This window comes from Erpetoichthys calabaricus, chromosome 15, assembly GCF_900747795.2.
Source record: "Erpetoichthys calabaricus chromosome 15, fErpCal1.3, whole genome shotgun sequence".
NCBI classification, from domain to species: domain Eukaryota; kingdom Metazoa; phylum Chordata; class Cladistia; order Polypteriformes; family Polypteridae; genus Erpetoichthys; species Erpetoichthys calabaricus.
The window spans coordinates 65,923,497-65,950,131 of NC_041408.2; the positions used below are offsets into that span (position 1 = coordinate 65,923,497).

The 26,635-nt window shown below is 37.1% G+C and overlaps 1 protein-coding gene across 3 annotated transcripts in view; it reads left to right on the forward strand.

The window, feature by feature from the left end:
- Nucleotides 1–26,635, forward strand: part of slc35f3b (solute carrier family 35 member F3b) — a 360,618-nt gene that overhangs the window by 307,111 nt on the left and 26,872 nt on the right. For all 3 annotated transcript variants that reach the window (XM_028820728.2, XM_028820729.2, XM_028820730.2), the window contains 2 exons: nt 5,885–6,209; nt 17,898–18,117. In XM_028820728.2, the coding sequence (XP_028676561.1) occupies nt 5,885–6,209; nt 17,898–18,117 (545 nt within the window). The remainder of the gene's footprint in view (nt 1–5,884; nt 6,210–17,897; nt 18,118–26,635) is intronic.

The window sequence follows — 26,635 nt, forward strand, 5'->3', positions numbered from 1 at the left end:
GCTATTACTTAACTTGTGCAGTGCTATTAGTACATTGAAATAGCACACAGGTACACTCTGGTAACATACACATGCTTACAAAGTTAACTATTATGACATACATTCCCAGTCATGAACTTGAATAAAATGGATAGATGAATGAATGGATGAAAGCTGAGAAAAAAAAGATAGGTATGTGACACTGTATATACTGTATGCTGTAAAAATCAAAGGGGTGTAGTCCACTAGGGAAACTCTGTTTATTAGCCTTAAGAACTAAAGATGGCAGCTGTAATAAGAAAAAAGTCATCATTTCATAGTCGCTGTGAATGTGTGTGAAGATCTGCGCTCTCTGATTGTTGTATACCAAGTGACGCCATGTTCCTAGTGACGTGGGTTTTTGAGTTAGAACGACTGGAAGGGTGAGGTTTGAGAGAGTTACTGTTCTTTTTCCAGGTTGTTTTCAACTCTGAGGACAAAAGGAAAGTTGGGTAAGCGTGATCCTCTAAAATCCTTCATCTGGTTTATACTTGAAATGATTCCCCCTAAGAAGCAGACTTTGCCTATGCATTTGGGTCTATGTGTACTGTGAATTATGTGTATGTATTAATATGAACTACACAAGCACACACACATGTTTGCCATACCAAGTAGGAACTATCATTCTATACATTTAAAGTGGGGACTAGTGTTGATCGGTAAAATTGGCCAAAGCATTTTTCACAGCAGTTATGCTGTCTTTGCCAGTGATGTTTTTCTCGGAATATGTTCCTGAAAATTCATCGTGTGGCAAATTTAGATGAACATTGTTTTTCCCAGCACCCCATGCTGCTTTGCGAGGCCAGCATGACAGAGCTATGGCAGTTATGCAATGCACAGAACGTTCATATATACATACTGTAAAGACCCGTTTATACTTAGTGCATCTGCATCAGCACAAGGGTCCACTATAGTGAGTTGTGATGTATATTTTATCATTGGTCCTGTTGCATTGACTCTTGTGTCAGCGACTGCATGCTTCTGGAATTTTGTAACTGTGTTGCCCTGTGCGTATTAACTGCACATGCACTAGACAAGAAAACAGGAGCTCATTTGAGGAACTGTTAACTGTCGATACCCACACCTTAACAATCTAACATTAAAAGATAGCCAAAATTCAGACAAATTCATGGTGAGAAATCGTTTAGACTCTGGGCAATGTTAAAAGTTTGTGCAGTCAGAAGTGGAGGTTGATGTGCAAAGGCAAAGAAAAAACTTCATGGTGGGGGGATTCTGCTGCTGCACAGTGTTGTACACTGAGTGCTTGAACTGTAAGCAGATCAGGTTGCACATCCCCTAGACACGAAATGGATTGTTCACTGTCCTCCCACCTTATAATTGGATTTGGCCAATCATGCATTTTGTAATTTATATTTTGGAGAAGTTTTTTGTATTTTGTGAAGTGTATGGTGTTTGCTTATCTACATTTGTGGAGCTAATATCCCTGTGTTGTGTATTTGTATTGATGTTTCGCATGTATGAACATGTCCATGTTAGCTTCCAAGGAACTGGTGTTATTATGGCAAATAAGTTAAGTAAAATAAAATTGCTATTTACATTCATGCAGCATATTTCAAGGAAGTGTCCAAACGCTGCTAAACATACTGTACATGTCATATTAGTAGCTGTCAGGATGAACATTTTCTCTCACCATGTGTTGCATATTTTGTTTGGTTTAAATTGCATATTTAACATTGTAGTAAAACAGAGCTTAGAGAGAATAATCACTACCTTGTACTGATAGTGAAAGAAAATTCTTAATATCAGAAAATCCAAAATGAAAAGAAAACAGTGAAAGAAACCAGTAAATAAATTAGCTTAGCTAACAGTTGGCTTGGCCCCTCCACACTGTTGTGATACACATACAATAAGATGTAGTGGTTAGAAACTAACTTGAACAAAAGAGAAAGATAAAATTACTTTAAATTGCTGTTGATAACAAATTGGGACCATACTGTTATCTGATATCATATCACACACTCTACTGCTTGTTATCTGAGGAAGAGCTAGTTTAATTTTAGTTCATTTGGCAAACTCAGCATTGCCTTTATGTGTTTTCCAGGCAAATATTTAATTTGTTTTTCACCTGTGGTGCTTTATGTTTATTTCTTCACAATGTAATGGGCATTTTTAATCTAAAAAGGACTGACTCATCGATTTGTGTAAAATTTACCAGTGTGTGAATTTGCCACCGAGAGTGGAAATTTTGCCTCTAATGCTGCATGTACCATGTTATAAAGCAATACAAATGCTGAAAGTGGATGATAACTTTTGAATTGAAGAAGAGTTGAACATAATTCCAGTGGTTCACAAAGTGAGGCCGCAAGGGAAATTCTAGGGGGTGCCAGAGGTGTATGGAGTAGTAGCACATAACAGTACTTTGTCACTTTAACGGATTATTCTGCCAGCTTTTAGATAGCTGTGTTACATTTATTACAGGCATTAGTTTCCTCAGTCATTCTTGAAACAATCCTTTTACATCTTGAAGACTTAAAAGTGGATCAGGTTAAATACTTAATATAAAAAAACATAAAAACAAGAAAGGTGGATTGCTCAAGAAGTATTAAGATTGGGCTGCTTTTTCATATTTTTATGTTTTTTAATTGATTATGGTTTTAGGGTTTTTTTTTAATCACTGAGTCTGATTTATGATATCCAGTTGCATCAATTCACCTTAGTTTTGGTGAAATACCAAACTTATACTTTAATATTTACTTTTACAATTATCTTCCTATAATTCTTTAATCTATTTGCAAGCATTTTAAATTCTTATTCTATCTTGTGAGAAATCACTAAGTCATGTTTCAGCCATGGTTTCTTGTCTTTTTTCTTCATTTTTATGCAATTTATCTATGTTAATGCTGCTTGTGTTTATTATCATCTTTGTTGTCAATGCCTGTGTTATGTTCCTTGTGTTTTCTGAGTGGTTAACCCAAGAGAAAGGACCACCTGCCAGTCACCGCCAGGAAGTGGCCTTCCCCCATATAAACATAGAGGGTCTCCTTTAGTTCCTGGCATTTCATTGTGAACAACTTTGGGAGTTTTGGTGATTTTCTGCATTTTCCTGTGCCTCATGCTTTTTGTAACTTATTGGATTTTTTGGCTTTTTTTTTTGCTCTGTCTTTTGACTACTCTTTAATATCTGTATTGGGACCTTCTTTACTTGGGATTGCCATATTGTTTTAGGCGATTCCAATTTTGTCTTTGTGTTCCATGAAGCCTCTGATTGACTGGAAGACCTTTTGTGAAGAATAAGTCTTTTTTCATTTCTTTATTTAAAAAGATTTTTGTTTGTCAATTTATCTAGTTGGGTTTGGTGGTATGTCCCTCTATAGTGGGCATTATTAGAAGTACTTATGGAACTTATGTGCTTTTGGGACTCCCAACCATGTTACTTGACTTCACCTAGGAAATTTCATAAGACAATGGGCCTTAGTTATAGTGTCATCAGTTAATGAGGTGTAATCAGATGACAGGACTCTTGACCAAGTCCTTCCCATGAGGCTTTAGATTTACTGTTTATCATTTCCACTGGTAATTTCGGAAGTAACTATATAACAATATTTTAGCAAAAAAGCATGTGCTTTGAACATTTTGAGAATATGACTGGATAACTGACATATAGATTGCTAAGTTTTTTTTTCTTCTTTTTTTAATGGACCTTTTTCACATCATTTACCATTGTACAGATAGATAGATAGATAGATAGATAGATAGATAGATAGATAGATAGATAGATAGATAGATAGATAGATAGATAGATAGATAGATAGATAGATAGATAGATCTGTCGCTGAAGCTGCTCTTCTGTCTAGAGATGACACTGTTTAGTGGATGCAGTGGATTTTCCATAATTGATAGGAGCCTGCTGAGCGCCCATCGCTCTGCCACAGATGTCAAACTGTCTAGCTCCATGTCAACAATAGAGCCTGCCTTCCTCACCAGTTTGTCCAGGCGTGAGGTGTCTTTCTTCTTAATGCTGCCTCCCCAGCACACCACCGCGTAGAAGAGGGCGCTCGCAACAACCGTCTGATAGAACATCTGCAGCATCTTATTGCAGATGTTGAAGGACGCCAGCCTTCTAAGGAAGTATAACCGGCTCTGTCCTTTCTTACACAGAGCGTCAGTATTGGCAGTCCTAATCTAGATAGATAGATAGATAGATAGATAGATAGATAGATAGATAGATAGATAGATAGATAGATAGATAGATAGATAGATAGATAGATAGATAGATAGATAGATAGATACTTTATTAATCCCAAGGGGAAATTCACGAAAAAAGGAGTGATCAATAAATAAAAATAGAAAAATAAAAGTAGAAAAGTACACATACACATACAGTCATACACAGAGCTGCTAAAAAGGTTGCCACTCTCGGCGGCGCCAGAACTAACACCATACAGAATTGGTAACTATCAGCATGTATTATGCCATAAGCATTTTTCTCTCCATTCTGCATGAAAACATGAGATTAAAAAATGTTCTTGCACTAGGGTGAGTAATAATACTACTAATAATAATTGTTTACATTTATATACCACTTTTTCTCACCACTCAAAGCACCTTACATAGTGAGTGGGGTACCACTTCAGCCACAACTAATTTGTAGCATCCACCTTAAAGATGAGATGGCAGCTATTTTTGCACCAGTATGCTCACCAGACATTAGCTAATAGGTGGTGAAGTGGTGAGATAGAGATAGTCAATTAGAAAAAGGGGATGAGTAGGGGGCCAGAATGACTAAGCCATGGTGGGCAATTTAGCCAGGACATTTGGATACACCCTGCTCTTTACAAAGAATGCCGGGGATCTTTTATGACCAAAGAGAGTCAGGACCGCAGTTTTACATCTTATCTAAAGGACAGTGCCATTTTTACAGCACAGTGTACCCGTCGCCGCACTGGGGCCACATTCAGATCACAGGGTAAGTGTCCCTTGCTGGTATCACCAACACCTCTTCCAGCAGCAACTCAAGTTTCTCCTAGATGATCTCCCAACCAAGTTCTGGCCAGGCTTAGCTTCATGTGCATGAAATGTTCTGAAGTTCCTGTGGTAGAGCTGTGGGATGTAACAAAAAAAATATAATTAATTTTAAGATAAAGTATTCCTTTAAACCTATTTACCTGCAAAATGCTTTATTTAATAACAAAAGTAAATGTGTTTTGCTGCATCACCAAGGGTTTGTTCTTTCAATAATTTTAATTAGTTTGGATAAAGAATAAAGGAGCACTTGTCAGTTCAGGTAGTCAACATGTTTACAAGTATGAGGTATTGAATTTCATTTACCTTACTAAGCTGCTTCATTAGGACCTTCTCAATCCTCATTTGGGAATGTGATGTGAAAAGGTTGAATCAGAGAGTTACATTGTTATGTCTGAGAAAACTGCGACAGCTGGTGCAGCAGAAACACTCCAACATTTTGCTGGCCTTCATAATCTGAACATTGTTTGTGTTGTTAATTGCACAGTGTGCTCAAGAATAGAATCTTAAATGCCAGATTTAAAGAGCTCAATATAGTTTCCACTCTGGTTGTCTCTAGGTGGCTTACAAAGTGAGGTTATAATAAATCTAATCAGCCATGGTCTGTGAAAATCAGCTGAGCATCCTTTATAGATGACCTACAATTTGTGGTTCTTTTTGGCTAGTCAGCAATTTCTTGTCCATAGAATATTTTTGGACTAGTTTTCTTTTTTAAAAAGTGAAACCCATTGTAGGGTCAGAGCTCACAAACCGCAGCCTGACCCTGTAAGAATACTGTATGTGATGATCCCCCAGAGCAGAGTGCGTTACAGTACTTAAGCAGTTTTGTTGATTCATTCTTAATGTTTTAGAAATGTATTTTGATTTAGCTCTCTTCTTGCAGGAGATGAACATCCTCGTGAAAGTCTGGCACCAGCTGAAGCCCAAGCCCCTGCTGCCACTGAGGGAGGGAGGAGAATGACGCGCTGTTGCATTAAGCTATCTGCCGTTCAAGTAAGAAAAATCTGCTGGGGAGTTGCAGTCATGCTTTGTGTATGTTCAACTTGGGCAGGATCCACGCAGCTTGCGAAGTTCACTTTCAAGAGATTTGATGCCCCATTCACTCTGACTTGGTTTGCTACAAACTGGAACATCTTATTTTTCCCCCTGTACTATGTAGGCCACCTTTACAAATCAACAGAAAAGCAGACTCCAAAGCAAAAATACAGGTAAAGCTTTATGCACTTACTTTAATGTTGCTCTTATTCTTTTCTTGATTCACATTTGATGAATCTTTCTTTTTTTCAGTGTTTCCAGTTATGACATATGCAGCTTTAGTCATTTTTTCTTTTTATTAAATTACTTTTTAATTGGAACTCATTTTATGACAATCAAGTCATCATCTGTAGCTGTTAGCTTCTCCAAGGGTCATTCCTCACCCCTTTTCTGAGCTTGGTTTTTTGTTAGATCATATCCTGGCAGTAATGAGAGTCAGACTGGACATCAATCCATTCACACTTACTCACACCAGAATGACTTAAAGACGAACAGCATGTATTTGGGTGGCAAGGAAACCAGTACACGTCAGTTTTGTCTGGTTAAGGGTCATATGGTTAAAGCCTATTCACTTGAAATAAGTCACACGTGTATAAGTAATTAGCAGGGATAACCCACAATGCTCAGGGTGATATAAAGTGTATGTGTGGTCACTAAGTATATTCCCCACGGAGAAAAAATTTGTACCAAAACCAGAATTTTATTGACTAAACCTACTGTGGGACTTTGTGTATCTGTGCTATGTCCCAAAAATGCCCACTATGGGCACTCCCCTAATAAAGTGCAGGTGTGGTCTCTAATTTTTCAAAACTAAACACAGCCTGTTGTCTTCTCCTGGAGAAATGGGGAATCTAAGCAGGATTTGGTGGAGGCAGGTTCAACGATGTGGATTTGCATACTGGACAAAGACACAAGCACATATTCAGCTTATTTATTAAATTAGATTAAAAGAAATAGATGAGTGTTCAAAAAAAGTTCAACTGTTTTAGGATCACTGCCTCCCCCTTCTTGGGTGTCAGTTTGACTTCTGACTACACCTTCCAGGAGCGAGCCAGATTTGTAGGGCTGGCACTGGAAGGGGTGGAGCCTTCTCTGGGCATAGGGGCAAGGCTAGGCTTACTCATTGGGTGTTAGGTGTCTTTTCATGGTTGTGGAGGAGGAAGTAAAAGATAATGTTAGTGCTAGAGCTCCCTTTCATCTCGGGATGGAAGTACTTACTTCATCAAAGCCGGGAAGGTGGTCCCCATGTGCGCATGCATGACAAGGGCTACAACAGCACTTGACTTTTTCAAAAATATAAGGTTTTACTATTATAAGAAATGTAGTGTTATCAGTTAATTCCAGAATTATTATCCCGTGTACACAGTGCAATAAAATTTCTATCTTCATATTTTTCCAAAAATTCATTAGCTATTGTGGCCTGCAGGGGCGTTCCAGCTCCCCAGACAGGCTTTTTATTCATGGGAAACACTTTTGAACCATTTCTCACAGCATAGTACCAAAGCACAATAAGCAGAGTGCTGAAACACAAAGCAGTAGATTCTGCAACCCTTTGTCTTCTCTCTCCCTCTGTCTGTCATCTGCCTCCACTTCTCCCAGCGACCATCATCCTCTCCCTCCCGACTTTGGCTCCTGGAGCTGGCTCCTTTTATGTTGCATCTGGTAGTACTTCCATTACCCTGTTAGCGTGGTCCGGAAGCACTTCCAGATTTAAGTGGAAGCCCAATGAGTTAGGGCTCTGCAAACCCTGCAGCACCCACAGAACCGAAACCGGGCTCTACTGAACTCCAACTCCCATAAAGCCCTGTGGGAATCTGTGGTGCTGTAGCAACCCAGGGGGGCTGCCATCTACTGCTGTGCGGAAGGTAATGCCCAGTGCATGTTCTCTCCCTCAGTCCTTTGAGTATACAAGCGTTCTAGCCAGGTAAGAGCCCTGACAATCCGCCACATTATATATAATATAACATCACAAAATACCATATATACTTGCATTTAAATTCTCCTGTAGATAAGTCGGGGCTTGATTTTACCGTATAATTTCCGGTATTTTATAATGTCGGCCGAATAAGTCGAATGCGGAAAACACACACTATTGGTCCAAGAGATTATGATATGCTAATGCCCACCTGAGAGAGTAACCACGGAGCACACTGCCTTTTTTTTCTATGTATCGTGCTTACGTGACCACATGGTAATACCCGAACTATTCCGAAGCAATGTTTGCAGTTTTGTATCTCACAACCTCATACACCTTTATCATAAGAGCATCCCTTTTCTACAATGGAGTGTTCGATCAGAAGAAAATATGAAGCTGTTTTTAAATTAAAAGTTGTTGAAGTGGCAAAGGAAATAGGTAACTGCGCTGCTGCAACAAAATTCGATGTGTCTGAGAAACTGATTCGAGATTGGAGAAGGCAAGATGTAAAAAAAAAAAAATTTGAAGTGTTGTATTTTTGAAAGGGCGTATAAGTCGGGGTCTGATTTTATGATTGATTTTTCGGGTTTCAAAACCCGACTTATACACGAGTATATACGGTAATGGCTAGCAGTGAGCAAAACTGCTGATTTTCCATTTGCATATAGTTTTTTGAAACTGACACTAAAGTTCCTTTCATGTGAGATTTTGCAACTGTGAAATGCAATAAAAAAGATGCTTTAGAGTTTTTCCAGCAATTTTGAAAGAAAGGAGAACTGTTCCTTAAGGGTTTGGCCACACTGCACACCTCTTTTGGACCTGAAAATGTTTCAGAAACGAATTTAGATGTAAATAAGCAGGAACAAAGCTGTCTTTTTTAAATTCAACATAACTAAATACAACCCATGATGACAAAATGACATACACTTGGACAAAAGCTTTATTTAAGCAAGACAATAAAATTGTTATCCATATTAGTTGAGAAGAAAACACTGTACTTGCAGTCTTAGATGAGATCCCACTTTTGCCTGTACAAAATTGTGTGTGTACCAGTAACGGTGTCCTCCCATTAGTACTGCTGCTGCCTGATGGGAAATTTAGTCCTCACATTGGCACTGGGTTTTGTGTTTTCTCACACACATTATATCTCCTATCCCTGATATGCCATATATATAGTTTAAGTTGGACCAATGGTAATTCACGTGAAAATTTTCATGAAAATAAATTCAGCCATTTTCACATGATTAGCAAACAAACATACAAGCAGTTAAGGCTTTTATTTTTATAGGTTGTTATTTACATACATAAGTACATTACTAAATAAATGCATTGACATTATACTATAAAGAGACAAAAATACCATAATTCGTACATTTTGGCTTGAAATACAGATTTCTAAGTTCATGATTGTTTTATGTTTATTGACTGCTGATTTTTTATGTGTACTGTATTTGCATTTAGGCCATAATGATGCCTGTATTGACTTACACGAATATACTATTAGTCTGCATGTCCTTTTATATTGGTCTGTGTGTATACTCTTGGTTTAAATGTGAAATATGGATGTTGGCTTTCATACCACCAATATATTATTAGTTTATTTATGAATTATTTCGTTTGTGTACATGCATATCTTTTGTTTTGCCTGCTAAATACAGTGTATATTGTGTGCTGCCATTCTTCACATTACATACCATGCCTAAATAATATTCACCAAGGATAATAAAAAGCCATAAGTGAATAATGCTTTTTTGAGCAAAACTGAACAAATTGAATGATTGGAAAAAAAAAATACACAGCATACTCCTTGGAAAATTCCAACTGAAAATTATAAAATACTTCCAGGTTTATAGTGTAGTCATATACTGTAAGCTTCTTTTAAAAATTTGCAAAACATGTTCATGGCTGAGACTGAACTTGCATGTTCTTACACCAAGGGGGTGTGAGATATCATTTCAGGGGGCGCAACAAAGAGGAAGGCTGCGTCTCAGTTGTCCAAAATTGAGTGAGGTGGTTTGTCCGACTTTATTGTGGTGTAGTCATTGTGTTCTAGTATGTCATCATTTGTAGGTCATTTATTAGTTAGTGATCCTGTTTGTATGATATGAAAAGAACCAAGCATTGTGCTTGGCACCTGTGAATGAGCCACAGAAATGCATGTTCTCACGGGTTCCTTGCTACTGTTGGGTTCCTTGCTACTGTTGGTGCATTCATAAAGGCAAATAACTTTTTTAAAAAGAATGGAATTTGGACCTTGCAATGATTCGCAGAGAAGGATGATATCTAGTATTTATTTCCGTGCAAGCCCTGATTGTGAAGTGTCACTGATTTTGAAGTTTGAATGACATTTTCACCAGGGGTGAAATGGGGGACAAGGGGGACTTCTTTACATTCAGACCATCACTCCTGTTGGTGGTCCTGGCAGTAGTGTATCAATTTTAACTGTGGATACTGTGTATCTGTTTCTGAAATGTGGTGCAGGTGTTATTAGGAGACAAAGCTTGTTGACTTTGTTTCATCGCTTAGCGGTGTGCTGGCTCCTGTTGTTTCACAGGGTCTCCAATTCCTCAAACCCCTTGATCGTTAATAGTGTGTCATTTCCTCACGGTGCTTGATGCTTCACAGGATACCCCAACCCCTGGATCATCAATCAAGTGTCTAAGCCTCATGGGGGTACATTTACAAGATTACAGAGGTAAAATTTATATTTAAGTTTTATGCACTGAGTTACAAGTTTATATTTTTAGTACAATTTGTTCACCCACAGTACTGTATGTAGTTCGATTTGTGGTGCAAAAATTAGAAATTTGACTCCTTCATCTTTTAATCATTTCTAAGGGTGCAGGCCATAGGAAAGGTTGGAAATCTCTGTCCTGGTAGCTGAGTTGCCTCTACAGCACTGCTTTACCATGTACAGTAATTGTTCTGACCTAAAGACATCCTAAGCATAAAAGTACCAAATATATTAAAAATGCTCACTAGAGGGGGAAATGCCATCAAAAATCCAACTACCGTATAAACTCACAGATAAGTTCTCCCGCGGATAAGTCATTACTTGATTTTATGGTATAATTTCTGGTATTTTATAATGTCAGTTGTATAAGCCGAATGCGGAAAACTCACACTATTGGTCCAAGAGATTATGATATGCTAACGCCCACCTGAGAGAGTAACCATGGAGCACACTGCCTTGTATCAGCGCATGCTCCTAACCTCTCTCTCTATATATATTGTGCCTATGTGACCACACGGTAATACCCGCACTATTCCGAAGCAATGTTTGCACTGATTTGTGTTTTTTGTATCTCACGCCCTCATACACCTTTATCGTAAAAGCATCCCTTATCTATGATGGAGCGTTCGATCAGAAGAAAATATGAAGCTGGTTTTAAGTTAAACGTCATTGAAGTAGTGAAAGAAATTGGTAACTGCGCTGCTGCAACAAAATTCGATGCATCTGAGAAACTGACATGAAATTGGAGGAGGCAAAAAGATGTAAAAAAAATGTGTCGAATTTTTGAACGGGCGTATATACCGTATATATATATGAGTATATACTATAGTCACACAAAGGGCAAAATAGAATCTTTATGAATAGAAGATTTATTTTACAAAATTGCTTTATAAACAAAATAAAGTTTCATGGAGCACAAGAGGCAAAATGAGTTGGCAAAGGCAATCAAAAACAAACAATGTTCTAATCACAAATTAAAGAATTGGTCAAAACCAATCCTTTGAGTGGTCAAAAAATCCAGATATTCACAAAAATAATCAAAAAGCAAAATACACAGGAGAACTCACCACCACCTTGAGCACATTCAATGAATCGCAAGGGACTGTGGGTTGACATTGCCTTTATAACAGGGGTCGCCAACTCCGGTCCTGGAGGACCACTGTGGCTGCAGGTTTTCATTCTAACCCTTTTTTTAAGTTAGTTCCCTGTTTGAGCTGTTAGTTAACTTCTTGTGAATTCATTTTCATTGAATTGTTTTTTAAAGATTTGTTCCCCTGAATTTCTTCATCATTCCTCTGAATTGCTTCATTTCTTTCCTTAAATGGCACCCAAACAGAAATGAAATGTGAAGTGAGGGAGCCAACAGAAGACCAACTAAGTCAGGGCCTGAAACTCCAACCAATTTCACTCCAACCTGCTGCTTAAGGAGGTGCCAATTCTTGTTGTTAATTAAACCCGTTCTTTAATTCCGTGGCTTGTTGCTGCTCTTGTGGTGCATTAGCAGACATTTCCGAAATTGTTGATTTTCTTTTTTCTAAGAGCTCTATTAAAATGTTTTGGGGACCTGAGCAGATCAGTATTCCTGAGACCTTCATCTTTCTTTATTTTCAGATATCATATGATGGTCACAGTTTGCTGCTCATGTTTTGGCTCATTTTCTATCTCATTATTGTTTGGCTGCTAATTAAGGAAAAAGAAACAATTAAAGGGTCTGAGTCTTCCAGAGCAAGTCCATTAAAATTAGTTCAAAAGAAGTTAATTAGCAGCAAAAACAAGTCACTCATTAAGAAAAGGGTTAGAATGAAAACCTGCAGCCAAGGTGGTCCACGAGGACCGGAGTTGGTGACCCTTGCTTTATAAGGAGTCCCTTGATGGTGATGGGCAGGTGGCCCTGCCTCTTAGGGAACCACCCACACAGGACAAGATGAAAAATGCATAGAAACTAAATGCCCAACAAATGTTTCATAAACAAAGTAATGTGAACCACAAGGGACTGTGGGTTATCTACACCTTTATAGGGCTAAGGGCAGTCCCTTGACTGCTTCTTGGGGGACCACCCACAAAACACATGGCATATAACAAAAGCTGCTTAGACATAAATAAACCACTATAAATATTCAACAATGTTAACATTAAAAATGAACAAAGTACACAAAAAACAACATTTAAACCACTTTGATAGTATATTATTGGACAAAGAAAATTTTGCTTCTTGAACACCTTTGGGTACAGTATATATTTAGGAATTCTGTCCTGCTGATCACAAAAATTACTTTTAAATATTCTTTTTACATACCATTTTATTGCAATCACCTATTTGTGTGGTTTCATGTCATATTTTAAGTCCACTAATATGTTGTATATAAATAAGGCTGTTTTGTTTAGTCCAGGCATGGACAATTGTAGACAACTACAACTGGGAAATCTGTGGTGATCTAAAAGTACTGGCGCTGCTATTAGAAATGCAGTACCAAGTGATGTTGTTTCATTTCCATGACATCATTACATCTTGCCTAAAGAAGGGGCCTGAGTTGCCTCGAAAGCTTGCATATTGTAATCTTTTTAGATAGCCAATAAAAGGTGTCATATTGCTTGCCTCCTCTTCATACAATACTTGGGCTGATGAAACATTTTGTAAAAGCAAGGCAAAGGAAAGAAGTAGGATTTCAATATTTGAGACAGACATTTTCATGAATAACTGATGCCAAAATTAAGGAACGAATTTTCGTCGGTCCACAAATCTGACACACCATCAATGATTGGCATGCAGAGCTAAAGGAAATCTCAGAGAAGGCATTTAAGGATGTTGCTGAAAATGTTCTTGGCAACTACAGAGCATTAAACTAGTTCAAAACTTGATCCAAGCATACAAAACCATGAAGTGCAACATGTCACTAAAGATTCATTTTCTGCGTTTACACTTAAACTTTTTTCAGCATCCATCCTTTCCAAGGCTATAAATTAATTAAAACAGGTTATCTGGTATTTGTTCTTATTACCTCTTCCCAAGGTATAAACTAATTGAAAAAGAAACCGACTGGAACAGATGCATAAGTTACTGGTATTATACAGGAAGAATGTATAAGAAAGGATGTTTGCAATGCCTGTAATTAAAGATCTCCAAATTCAGTTCATCCTGGTTTGTTTAAGTAAAATAATTGAAATTTAATATAAACAGTCTGAAGTTCAAAAACTGAAGGTTTGTCTACTTCAAATCTTAGACAAATCTTAGCGAAGTGATTCAGGGTCAGTTAAATCCTTAAGCCTCATCCTCCCAAAATGGCTCCCACCACAACATATCATAGGCATGTAAAGAAGAACAGCACATTCAGAAAATGGGTGGAAGGTTTGGTATACATTAATATGTTTATTGATTTCAATTAGACACAGATAACATTTCATATAGTCAAATCAAATTTAATAAATCAAAGCAAAATTCAACAATTACCCAAGGAAGGTGTGGTATACCTTTATCAAAAGGAGACCACCAAAGCCTATGCAGCATAACTGCCTATACACAGTACAGGGATGTGAAACTCTGATTGTGGAGGGCCATTGTAGCTGCAGGTTTTCTTTCCAGCCACTTCCTTATTTTGTAACCAATTTCTAATTACCAATTAGTCAGCAGCCATGCCACATGTACTTCAGAACAGGTCATCCACCTGAGTACTTGGATGAGAGAATGCCCAGAAAAAGCTTGAGTTTGTGAGACCAGCAAGGGGTGCTTACCTGTGGTCTGAATATGGATCCCAATGCCCCAGTACAGTGAATGGGACAATGTGCTGTAAAAGTGCTGTTGTCCTTTGGACAAGGCATAAAACTGAGGTCCTGGCTTTCTGTGGTCATAAAAGATCCCTGGGGATCCTTCGTAAAGAGTACAGTGTATCCCAATATCCTGGCTAAATTGCCCTCCATGGCCTAGTCATTCTGGTTCCCTAATTACCCCCTGTCTCTAATTGGCTTTCTCTCTCACCCCTTTACCACCTAATAGCTAATGTGTGGTGAACATACTGGTGCAAAAAAATGTCTGCTGCTGCATCATCCAGGTGGTGCTACACATTAGTAGTGGTGCTACACATTAGTAGTGGTTGAAATGGCTCCCTATTTACAGTGTAAAGTATTTTGAGTAGTGAAAAAGTGACATTTTCAAAACTGTTGATTAACATCATTAAAATGTTTTCTGACCAGAACAGATCGATATTTCTCAAACCTTCACTATTTTCTTTTGAAATATTTTAAATATTTTGTTTTATGTTAACAGATTGTCCACTCTCAAAGCGGCCACAGATCCAAAAATGTGACTCTATAAAGATCTAAAACAGAAGGTGGCATGGCACTATCTAACTTTCAATATTACTACTAGGCAGCAAATATACACAATAAAAATAATGGAAATTGGCAGAAATTCATGAATCCACATCCGCCTGGATTATAATGGAAAACAAATCCTGTTCTAAATCTTTCTTGTATGTCCTGCTTTGTGCTCCAGTCAATGCACACTATCGTCAGTTTACCAGCAATCCAGACATCCACCAGTTACTTAAAATATGGAACCAGTGCAGGACACATTTCAAGGTAGAGAAGCTCCTATGTGTTTCACCTATACTTAATAATCACCTTTTTCCACTTTCTCAGACCTACTCAGTATTTAACTTATGGAAAACGCTAGGGATTCAGACACTTAGAAATCTTTATATAGACGATACATTTGCATCTTATGAAAAATTACATTCCAGATTTAACTTTCCAGCTACACTCTTTTTTTATATATACAAATTTTTAATTTTTTTTAAAAGAAACCTACTGCATGGCTACTTTACTATTCTGTACTGTACTGTACAGCTTTCCACATCTCACACCAATATGTATCCCAGATACCATACTGATTATTCTTGTTGAAGACAGCATTTTAAGAATATATAGAGAAAAGCCAAGCAAAATGACACCTTTTATTGGCTAACTAGAAAGATTACAATATGCAAGCTTTCGAGGCAACTCAGGCCCCTTCTTCAGGCAAGATGTAATCAAGAATATATAAAAATACTAGTCATTTAGCCCGTTACAATAACAGGCGCTAGAACAGTAGTGCATAAACATTAGTAGGAACAGTCTATATTAAATGGCAAGGGACTTTGACCTCATTCTTTTTGTTGGTCGTATTTTTCTTTCTTTCAGCCTTTCTTTTGTTGATGTTTACTTGCTGAGCTGACCGTTCTTCGTGGGCTGCCGCCGTGTATTGTGTGTCTTTAATTTTCTGCAACAGTAATACTGTCTTGTACGGCTCTATTCAATAAGGGCGCGCACAAAAAGGCGAGCTTCAAAAGGGCGACCTCAATTGAGCGCGGCGAATAAAGGCGTTCGTAGATAATTTAGTTCAAATGGCTCTGGAATATGTGAAGAGCAACAAAGGTGCAGATCTTTATTTACACGCGCCTTTATTCGCTGCACCCAATTGAGGTCGCCCTTTTGAGGCTCGCCTTTTTGTGCGCGCCCTTATTGAAGGATGCCTGTGCGCGCCCTTATTGAAGGATACCGTCTTGTACGTCCGCTGGCTTCTATGTCCGTAATATACCTTTAATTTTCTCTGGCGGTAATACAGGCGTGCGCGTTGGTAATATGCCTTTAATCTCCTCTGACAGTAATACTGGCTTGTATGTGGCTGTAATATGTGTCACTGTATTGTGTACCTTTAATTTCCTCTCACAGTAATACTGGTTTGTATTTCCGTAAAACGCCTCTAACTTTCTCTGACAGTAATATCGTGCATCGCACCGTGCCCCGCGCATGCGCACTTCACCAGAAGACACCCACACACGGACACCTGGACGCACATAGGGATTTTATATATATATATATATATATATATATATATAGATAGATTTTAAAGAATCCATGTTCAAAGATCTTAGGGAACAGTAAGAAAAGAACATTTTTAATTGGCATCTCAGAAAATGTTTGAAATTCAGATTTACAGTACATAGAATACACTCTACATGCCCAGCATTCCATAATTCAACTAAAGGTTTTTAATCAATCACATTTTTCTCATTTAAAACTGTCCAAAATATATCCACGGCAAGACCCAAAGTGCAACTAACATTATTTTGGACAAAAATCTTTACATGCCGTATTTCTCAGGCAACCTTGATTATCCTTTAGCATCAATATTTGGTGTTCTCTGAGCTGGCATTCAAGTGCATAGGGAGTAATCGATTGTAAGAGCCTACACCATACTACAAGCACACAGACTTATCCTGCTCAACTAGAACGATCTCAACACACCTTCTATAACTCAGTGGGTAAGCAACATTCTACATTATCTCAGACAGGAAATTATCTAATTCTCTTTTAGAGGATACAACCAAAACGTTTTTTAAAAAATGGAACATTGCAAGAATTCATTAATATTTTTTAGAATAAGCATGCTGAGCACTATGATGGACTCTATCTCTGTTATGATATTAATTGTTCTAGTTTAAAAAGTTAGATTTTTTTTGTTTGTGACATTCTTCTTTTTCTCTTTATTTTGTGTGTTGGTTGAATCTCGTTTATTTATTTATTTATTTATTTATTTGTCACATTGCTGTTTTTCCTTTGTCTTCTCTGTAATGATTTTGAAATAAATGGGTGTATCTGTTACATTGTTTATGTTTGTTTGATTAAGTAGCGTACCATTCTAATGTTTTGGTTTTTGCTCCCTTTGTATCTCATTATGGCTTGGCTTTTATTTAAGAAAAAAGGAAACAAGGATTCTGACATTCATATTTGGGGCGGAGTGGTGGCTCTGAGGCTAAGGATCTGCGCTGGTATCCTGAAGGTTGCCGGTTCGAATCCCCGTCACTGCCAAAAGAGATCCTACTCTGCTGGGCCCTTGAGCAAGACCCTTAACCTGTAATTGCTCCAGGGGCGCTGTACAATGGCTGACCCTGCGCTCTAACCCCAAGGGGTATGCGAAAACTAACAAATTTCTAATACGAGAAATCGTATAAGACGAAATAAAGAACAAAAAGAACAAAATATTGTTTGTGTATGTGTATTACAATTGCACCTTAGCCAAAGGAACTAAAGTGGTCACTACACTTAGAAGCAGTTCTAATCTATACATTTTATATTTTAGTAAAGTCTCAAAACTACAGATCTGCAACTTTATAAAACAAAAATTTTAAATCTATGTCAGATATCTAATACGGCCTGAACTTTTCTCTCATGCAGGGAATGCTGCCGATTTTTTGGTGAAGATGGCTTGACTGTGAAGATTTTCTTCATGAAGGTTGCTCCATTTGGCATTCTTTGGACATTAACAAATTATCTTTATTTAATTGCACTACGGAAAATAAACACGACGGATGTGTCAACTCTTTTCTGCTGCAACAAAGCATTTGTATTTCTACTATCATGGATTGTTCTGAGGGACAGGTTCATGGGAGTCAGGGTAAGTTTGTGGCATCTATATATAGTATAACAAAGATGGGGAGTTACACTTCAGTGTTTTGTATGTGGACCAGTAAAAATGAAAAGAAACAAAATGTTTTATGGTTCACTACAGCAAACTGAAAAGCATTTCCAGTTAAGCTGAATTACACATTCATTATAATTGTTTAATGAAGAACTAAGCTTCAGTCTATTGTTCAGTAATATGCTATTGCATTCTGCAATAAAGTACAGCACTTACCACTGCATTTAACCTTTTCTTTTTATTATGTTTTTAACAACCATCAAAAACAATAGACACTGTGATCATTTCACTCAATAGAGTCAAGTCCTAATTAAAGAATAGAATTAATAAATTCTAATACCTCATCACAAATATTGGCATTTTTTTAAGTTTATGAACACAATACACTAATAAGGTGCCAAAGAGTGGGAACAAGAATGTGAATTATTATTATTGTACTGGATATACTATATACCATTTTTACATGAACACTTTGTTTCCTTCAACCACGTAAAAGAGTATTTATGATTATTATTGTGTATTTATTAGACACCTTTACCCAACAACAGCCTATACTGCAATTTCCTTACATTTTTTTTAATTAGAGCATAGAAATGTTATATGATTTAGTGAGGGTCAAGAAGAGTGAGATTTACATTTATAATAAATATAGAAATGTATATTTGCCATTTCCTTAAAAACTTATTTTTCTTATCATTTTCCAACTATTTCATTTTTTTGCTGTTCAGTTTTCTACCTAAAATAAACACTTCATGCTGAAATGCTGCACCTGCTTTAGTGTCGGATTCGCTAGTATTCTCTGCTTATTTAGAAATCACAGATTAAATAACTAAAACATCTGGAAAAGTGGAATAAAAATCAGTATAACAAGACAGAATGCCTCGTTTTCCTCTCTGTACTAAAATAAATAGATAAAGGAGACACAGTTTTGAAATTTTAGCAGTGAAAACTGAGTAGCAGAGATTTGTAGTTGCCAATGTTATAGTAAATGCACAGTAGTCAAAATGATGAGGTGAACTTTAATAACTGATATAAACCAACTCAAAGTCTGAAGCCTAAAATTCTTTTAGAAAACACAAGGATTCTTCATTGTATTGGTCATAAAATAACCTGACAATCTGCTAAGTCACAAACTGACATACGCATACAGTCTCTGCAATGGCAAAATGTCCCCAGTAAGAAGTGTGATGCTAGCATTAAATGTCATCATCAATGCCACAATGAAAAGAATATAAAAAATGCATTCTTCTGCTTTTAAAGGTGATGATTTACACCCTGTAACAAGAACAGCTGAAAGAAGCCCATGAAGAAATAGTTCAGTACAGTTTTGTTATTTCCTTATTTATAGAGGCACAGACCATGCAGGTCGTTGTGTTGTTTTCTTTGTTTTCTTTGTCTTCGGGTAGGCTTTCAATGTCTCCCTGTGGTGAACAAAGAGATTTTTTTTTTCCCAAAGAAGTGAAATAAAATGAAAATTTAACTGGAGAATGTATACTTAGAACTATGGAATAACAAAATGACAAGTGACTGACAAGCATAAGTCCTATACCAGAAAGTCAAAACAGGTAATCAATCATGATATTTAAGAGTGTTAATCAAGAAATCGGAAGTGAAACATTCGAAACAAGAGTCCTAGATGCCTTAAGACCATTACCCTAAATAATTCAAGAGGTTTATCAAAAACTTGGATACTAACATTACCATAAAAATCCTGAACACTAACATTGTCACACTGCCATCTTAAACAGCATCCTCACCAAGACATCAAATATAGTGATATTGTCAAAGTATAACACTATTATGACTTGCTTTGTTGTAAGTATTTTTTTTTTTACAATTTTGCTTCTCATTTTTTCTTGGTTCATTTAAGGTTTTGAAGGTTGCTGAATCTTATTGTCATAATGTTTTAGAAAAATTGTTTATTTAAAGATGTTAAATATATTGATGTCTTTTACACAGGGCCATTTTGTTTTTTACCTGAGTGCCACCATTTTGCACTTGGTCATGTACAGTTGCTAGCCACGTTGGTATGCCTGACAATCTGTGATGTCACGGGTTATAAGGTATAGGTCAGCTCAACAGCTTCCTGGTTTTTTGAGTTTATGGCTAGAAACCTTAATTGTTATAAATGCGTTAAGTGCTTTTTTGTTTGTTGATTTTCTGGATAAGACTCTATGTTTCACTTTTTTGACTTTGGTTTTTAGAACTACTTTTGGAAAGAAGAAGAAAAAATGGCAGCTCAGGGTTTCTCCAGTCTTACTAACTCACATTCATAATGTCACTGGGAATTGGGAGTTCCTCATATATGCTCAAAGGGACGTTAATAGACAATGTAAGCTGAAAGTTAATGATGTTGGGCTGTATAAGATGGCTGACAAGCTATGTTGCACAGACAAGAAGCCAGGAAGGCACTTCCTTACAATATTTATGGCATATTATTTAGCATTTATGACTACATAAAAAATAGCATTTTTAGATAGTACAGACTAATAAAATATATATTTTATTGACTTTGTCTTTAAGTGCATACATTAATATAACACCACATGTTTTGCAAAATGGAACATAACCGAAAAATTAATGAATTCATTATAAAGTAAATTAGGTTTTTTACTCAGATATACTAATACCTCTTCTTGTCTCATTTTTATACAAGATTAAATGTATCACCCTCTGTCTTTTATCTGGAGCAAATGTATCCTGCTACACTTTCAAATTAATTATATGGTACCTTAATTATCAGCTAAGAGGTGAAGCACATCAGTCTTTTGAAGTGGTTAGTTAATCCTGCTGTGAATGCGGAAGCACATCTGTCTTGTGAAAGCAGGCTGATGCAGTTTTAAATTAGGTAAGAAGAACTGCTCAAGACAAATTGAAAGAAACATTCTTGTTCTTGGTTTGGCTAATGCTAGTTTTAAATGCCACTGCTATAAAAAAATCAAGGCATGTCCCAAGAACAGAGTAGAGCGCCATCCAGGCACTTCACAAAAGTATCCTCATTTATTACGTAAAATCAAAAACATTTTTATTTTTATGTTGTAGACTTAAGATTTCATGTTAGAGTGTTAGTGTCACATGAAATTAAGGAGATACTATATATTAATTTCCTCCATCTTTAGTCAGTTTACACTTGCCTTGTAGAGATCTAGTGGTAAGGGAATGGTTTATATCATACAGATGAGTAGTTAGTATGAGAAAGCACTCTACAAAACTAGAACAGTCAAAGTAAAGCTCAAGGAAGCATTACATAAATACTAAGAATCACTATGGGACTGACAGATTTGTTCAAAGTGTTTTTCAGTTGCAAGCAGGAAAGCTTATTAAGGCTTTACATGATATGTAAGAGAAAGATGTTTATATACTGTACATACAATATTATCATTTTTGCTTCTTTCTTATGCTCTGTTTTTGGTTTTGACTTTTTCTTGGTACTGATTTACAATATGGATGACATCCATTTCTTCTAGTTTCTGTGGAATTTTGCTGTCATTATGAATCAGCTTTTCCAAGTAAAGTTGAGCACAAAGTGCTTGCATTATGTCAGTATTCTAATGCACTTGTGATTCCATTTTGCATTAAAAAGTGAGTATTGTGCACAACAAAACTATTGTAAACTTTATTTAATAATAGTGAAACACACAGACCTCTGCTTGGATGCATTTCTCCATCTTTGCTGTTCTTGCATTCTATATTCCACACTTGACACTTATCAGATGATGATGCTCTTCTTCTTACTATTATGGTGTTTCTTTGCACATCATCTGCCTCTGATTTGCTTTATGCTCAGCAGATGTCACTGGTCTTCTTTTTCATTCCGCCATGTCACTTCATTTGCTGATCATGTTGTCTCAATAAACCTATGAGTGCAGGTCAGTTTTCTGAGTTTGCAGTTACCTGATTTTTTTTTTAATTTCCAGATTGTATCATGTCATTAGATTTTGATCAAGACCAATATCAAGGTTATAGCCCCAGGAGTTACACGCAAACCTCCAGTTGCTTGTATTTATCAGTCTTTGTTATTCTTGCATTCTGCATCCCACAATTGATGCTCAGGAGATGGCACTGCTCTTCGTCTTCCTGTTATGGTGGTCTTTGTTCCACGCTCAGCAGATGTCTTCTATCTTCTTTTTCTTTCCGCCATGTCACTTTGCTGTAAGAAAGCAATGAGTACAGCTTGGTTTGTTGAAGTTGCTACCTCCAATTTTTGAATTACCAGAATGTATCAGGTCATAAGCTTTTGATCAAGACCAAGGTCAAGGTTGTAGCCACAGTAGTAAATTAGTAATTACATGACAAACAGACAGACCTTAGCATTTTATACACAGATATATGGGCATAATCTTGGTTTATTAATTTTGAAATTAAAAATATTAGTTATGTTTTTATTTGTTAGTCATTTTTTTATTTACAATACTGAGACATAACTTGTAACATTTCGCCAAACTTCTCCTTCACCTCGTCTCTATATCCCACTTTGGATGCATAGCAGCTGACTATATAATGGATATTCCCATTCCACCAACATTTGGCCTTCATGCTATGCCCCCTACAGGTCATACATACCTTGTTGTTCTGTTGGATTAGGCTCCTGCTCTGCTACATAGACTCAAGGCTGTCATGGGTGCTAAAGGAGCAAATTCTGACTAGAATAGGGTAAATACTTTTTTGATCAATTATTTTGTGCTCTATATTTGTAATTAATGAGTAAAAAAAACAGCTAGTATATTTCCCCTTGGGATTGATAAAGTATCTATCTATCTATCTATCTATCTATCTATCTATCTATCTATCTATCTATCTATCTATCTATCTATCTATCTATCTATCTATCTATCTATCTATCTAATTTAGACCATTTTAAAGAGTTTTGTTTTTATTTTGACATTAAAGAGTATTTTTCTCTTGTTCAGTGTCAAATATGCCAAATTAAGTCCACTGCTCCATAAGAATTAAAATTGAAAATTTCCAAGGGGGTCAAATCTTTTTATAGGCACTGAATATAGCAATAGGATCAAGCAACTTTTCTATCGTGGTCACCATTTTTATATCACCTTACAAACACCTTAATAAGACAAATATCTGTGTGTCCCTCTGGTTGCTATATTTCTGTTATATGCCATTTGGTAAGGAATTTGTAGAAGCAGTGCTAATATTTGTGATGCACCATCTGTCAGAATGACAAATGCAAAGCATTTTATTATTACAAATGTTTGTGATGAGCAATCTGTTGGTTTGACAAATGCAATGCATTTTATTATTACATGGTTTACAAAATGCATTCCAATAGATGGCTCATTGCAGACGTTAACACTGAGTTCTTCATTAATAACTTAGATTTCAACCTGTCTTAGGTGGATTATACAGCTAGTATAACTTTGTATATTTTGACAACTACTACAAAAGTAACTGATAGCTTTTCTGGCCTGTGTTAAGGTAATATGAACTCACACTGGTTTAAATTAAACATTTACATTTTTGCAGTGTACTATTTGTGTTCTTTTCATGCAGAAAGGCTCAGCTTTGAGTGAACAAAACACAACAGTGAACAATTAATTTACTGAAATTTTACTGTTTTGTTATCTTTTAATTCCAGTATGAATAAAAGCTGTAGCTGCAATTCTACTCAACAAAACTGGACTAATTACATATAATATTACAACCACTCTCTAAACAGAATCATGTGCTTTAAAAGGAACAAAGAAAACAAAGCAGAAAAAAATGTTGTTTAACTCAACTAGATGCAATTAAGTAAAACACAAAAAAGATACATTTTTATTCACAGTACTGTAAAAATCTGAACATTCTGCCATAATGCTCTGTCGGTCAATTGCCTTGGAAATGAAATGGAGGAAAGTTGCTTGGCTAGCTAATTTCAAGGCACATGCTACAGAAAACAAAAAGCTCTTATTGATATGTTTACACAGGAGTTGTCTGTAATGTAAATGTGTGCTTTAGGCATTAGGCACAACAGAAAAACTCAAATGCACAGAAGCTGCTGTGTCAGCGTGAAGACTGAAAGCAAAATAAAGGAGGCTTCTGAATAGCCACAGCCAAATTAGACTCAGCTGAGGTTTTAAGGTGGGGAACCATCAGAATAACACTTGGCTATTAAAATACATAAAAATATGTATAAAATATCAAAGAGATCAATTTTATTAAAAAAAATATATTAATGAAAGGCAGCTTGGCCATCTGGATTCACTTATTGGGCTGCATGTACTGTCTACATAAGGCAAATAAATTTGGGGAAATTGGCTTAATTTTATAATAATTTCTCAGCTTCTCCTCTTAACATCCACAAAAAACAGTTTATTTCATTAGAAGACTAGCATTCCTTAGTCTAAGAAGATTTTTTGTATTGTAGTTTAGTTACTTTTTCTGTGATTCTTAAGTACTAGGGTGTTGTACCGTGTTAGCCATTATGAATGTAGAGAGAAGCCAAGCAAAATGACACCTTTTATTGGCTAACTAAAAAGATTACAATATGCAAGCTTTCGAGTCAACTCAGGCCCCTTCTTCAGGCAAGATGTAAAGGATTACATCTTGCCCGAAGAAGGGGCCTGAGTTGCCTCGAAAGCTTGCATATTGTAATCTTTTTAGTTAGCCAATAAAAGGTAGATAGATAGATAGATAGATAGATAGATAGATAGATAGATAGATAGATAGATAGATAGATAGATAGATAGATAGATAGATAGATAGATAGATAGATACTTTATTAATCCCAAAAGGTGTCATTTTGCTTAGCTTTTCTCTACTGTGATTCTTAAGAAAATCTTTGAAAACAGAAAAAAATTTTTATGAACCCTGGGTTAAAGACAATGTCCCACCTCAGGTGACAAGGAAGAGTGAATGGTATTAGGCCAGAAACTGCCAAATACAAGAAAGGCGATGCTCCCTGTAAGCGTTATAAGGTTAGTAGAAGAACTGATTAGGGATCTTCCACCACCATCATGACTGTGCATAAAGGAGCCTAAAATGCTGATTGATCAGCAACACAAGAACAGTGCTGTCTGAGACTGAAAGTCTAGCACGATCAAGTTGTATGTTGTGGATTGTTTAATATTAATATCTGGAACATTGTAATACCAAACTGCATTAATTGCTTGCTTCTCTGGCTTGCATTTCTGTTTATCCTACCCAGTTGGCTTAGTGAGTGAGGAATAGGATGCGCCAGTAGATTTCTATGCAGTACATAATATAGAAAATAAAATACAGGCCGTATAAAGTTGATACAGTAGGATGATATAGAATAAAGAACGGCAGCATACTCTAAGTGCTGCTAAAGGTCAGAGTAAAAGAGAATTGCATTTCTACTAACTGTAGGATTTGGGATCGCTTGCTCACCTACCAACGACCAGAGCCATCTGGTTTTATGCCTAAGACGTCTACCATCAACCTCATCCAGGCACTGAGGATTCTCATTGAGCGCAAGTACAAATATCGGCAGAGTTTCTTTGCAGCCTTTGTTGACTTTCATAAAGTGTTTGACTCAGTTGATTGAGCTGCCCTCTGGGACATCCTGAGACTTCACAGGATCCCCCCAGAGTTTCTGGATATCATGGCTGGCCTTTACATTGGTACTGTGAGTGCTGTGCAGAGTGGAGGCAGAACCGTTGCATTTTCCCCAGGTGATTCTGGGGTTCTTCATGGGGGCTGTTCTTGCTCCCACTCTGTTCAGTGGCTGTGGGGCATCTGTTAATGAAAAGAGATTCCCTGATCTTCACTTTGCCGACAATGATGTGATCTTTGCAGAGTCAACAGAGTCTCTGAATGGGGCTCCCGAAAGATTGAGTTAGAATTCTGGGCTTGTGAGTGTCCTGGATAAAAACCAAGATCCAGGCCTTTAATGACCTCTTGGGCACAACCATCAGCAGTGTGTCTGTCTGCGGAGGGATTGTTGACCTTGTCAACAGGCTTACTTACCTCGGCAGCGACATTTATGCCTCTGGTGACTCTTCCTATGAAGCCAATAGACAGAGTGGGAGAGCATGTAGGGGGTCATGAGGTTGTTGTTAAAAGGTGTGTGGCACTCCCAATATCTCTGCAAAAGGATGAAGGTCCAAGTCTTTAGAGTCCTGGTGTTCCCTGTTTTGCTATATGGTTGCAAAACATGGACACTATCCAGTGGCCTGAGATGGAGACTGAACTCCTTTGGTATTGTGTCTCTTCGGAGAATCCTTGGGTACCACTGGTTTGATTTTGTGTCTAACAAGCAGTTGCTCATGGAGTCCTGAATGAGACACATTACCTGAATTGTAAGGGAATGTCAGTTACAACACTACAGCCATGTGGTGTAATTCCCCAGGGACCCGAGTAGCCAGACCAGCCCAAGGGGATGTCCACATAACCCCTGACTGCGGCAGATAGATGTTCATTTCCGAAGGGTGGAACTGGACCATGTGTCTGCCTAGGGGATTGCCAACAGGGATCCTGAGCTGTTTTGTTGTGTGTTGGGTGTAGCAACACACTGTGCCAGTGCATTATCCCCAAC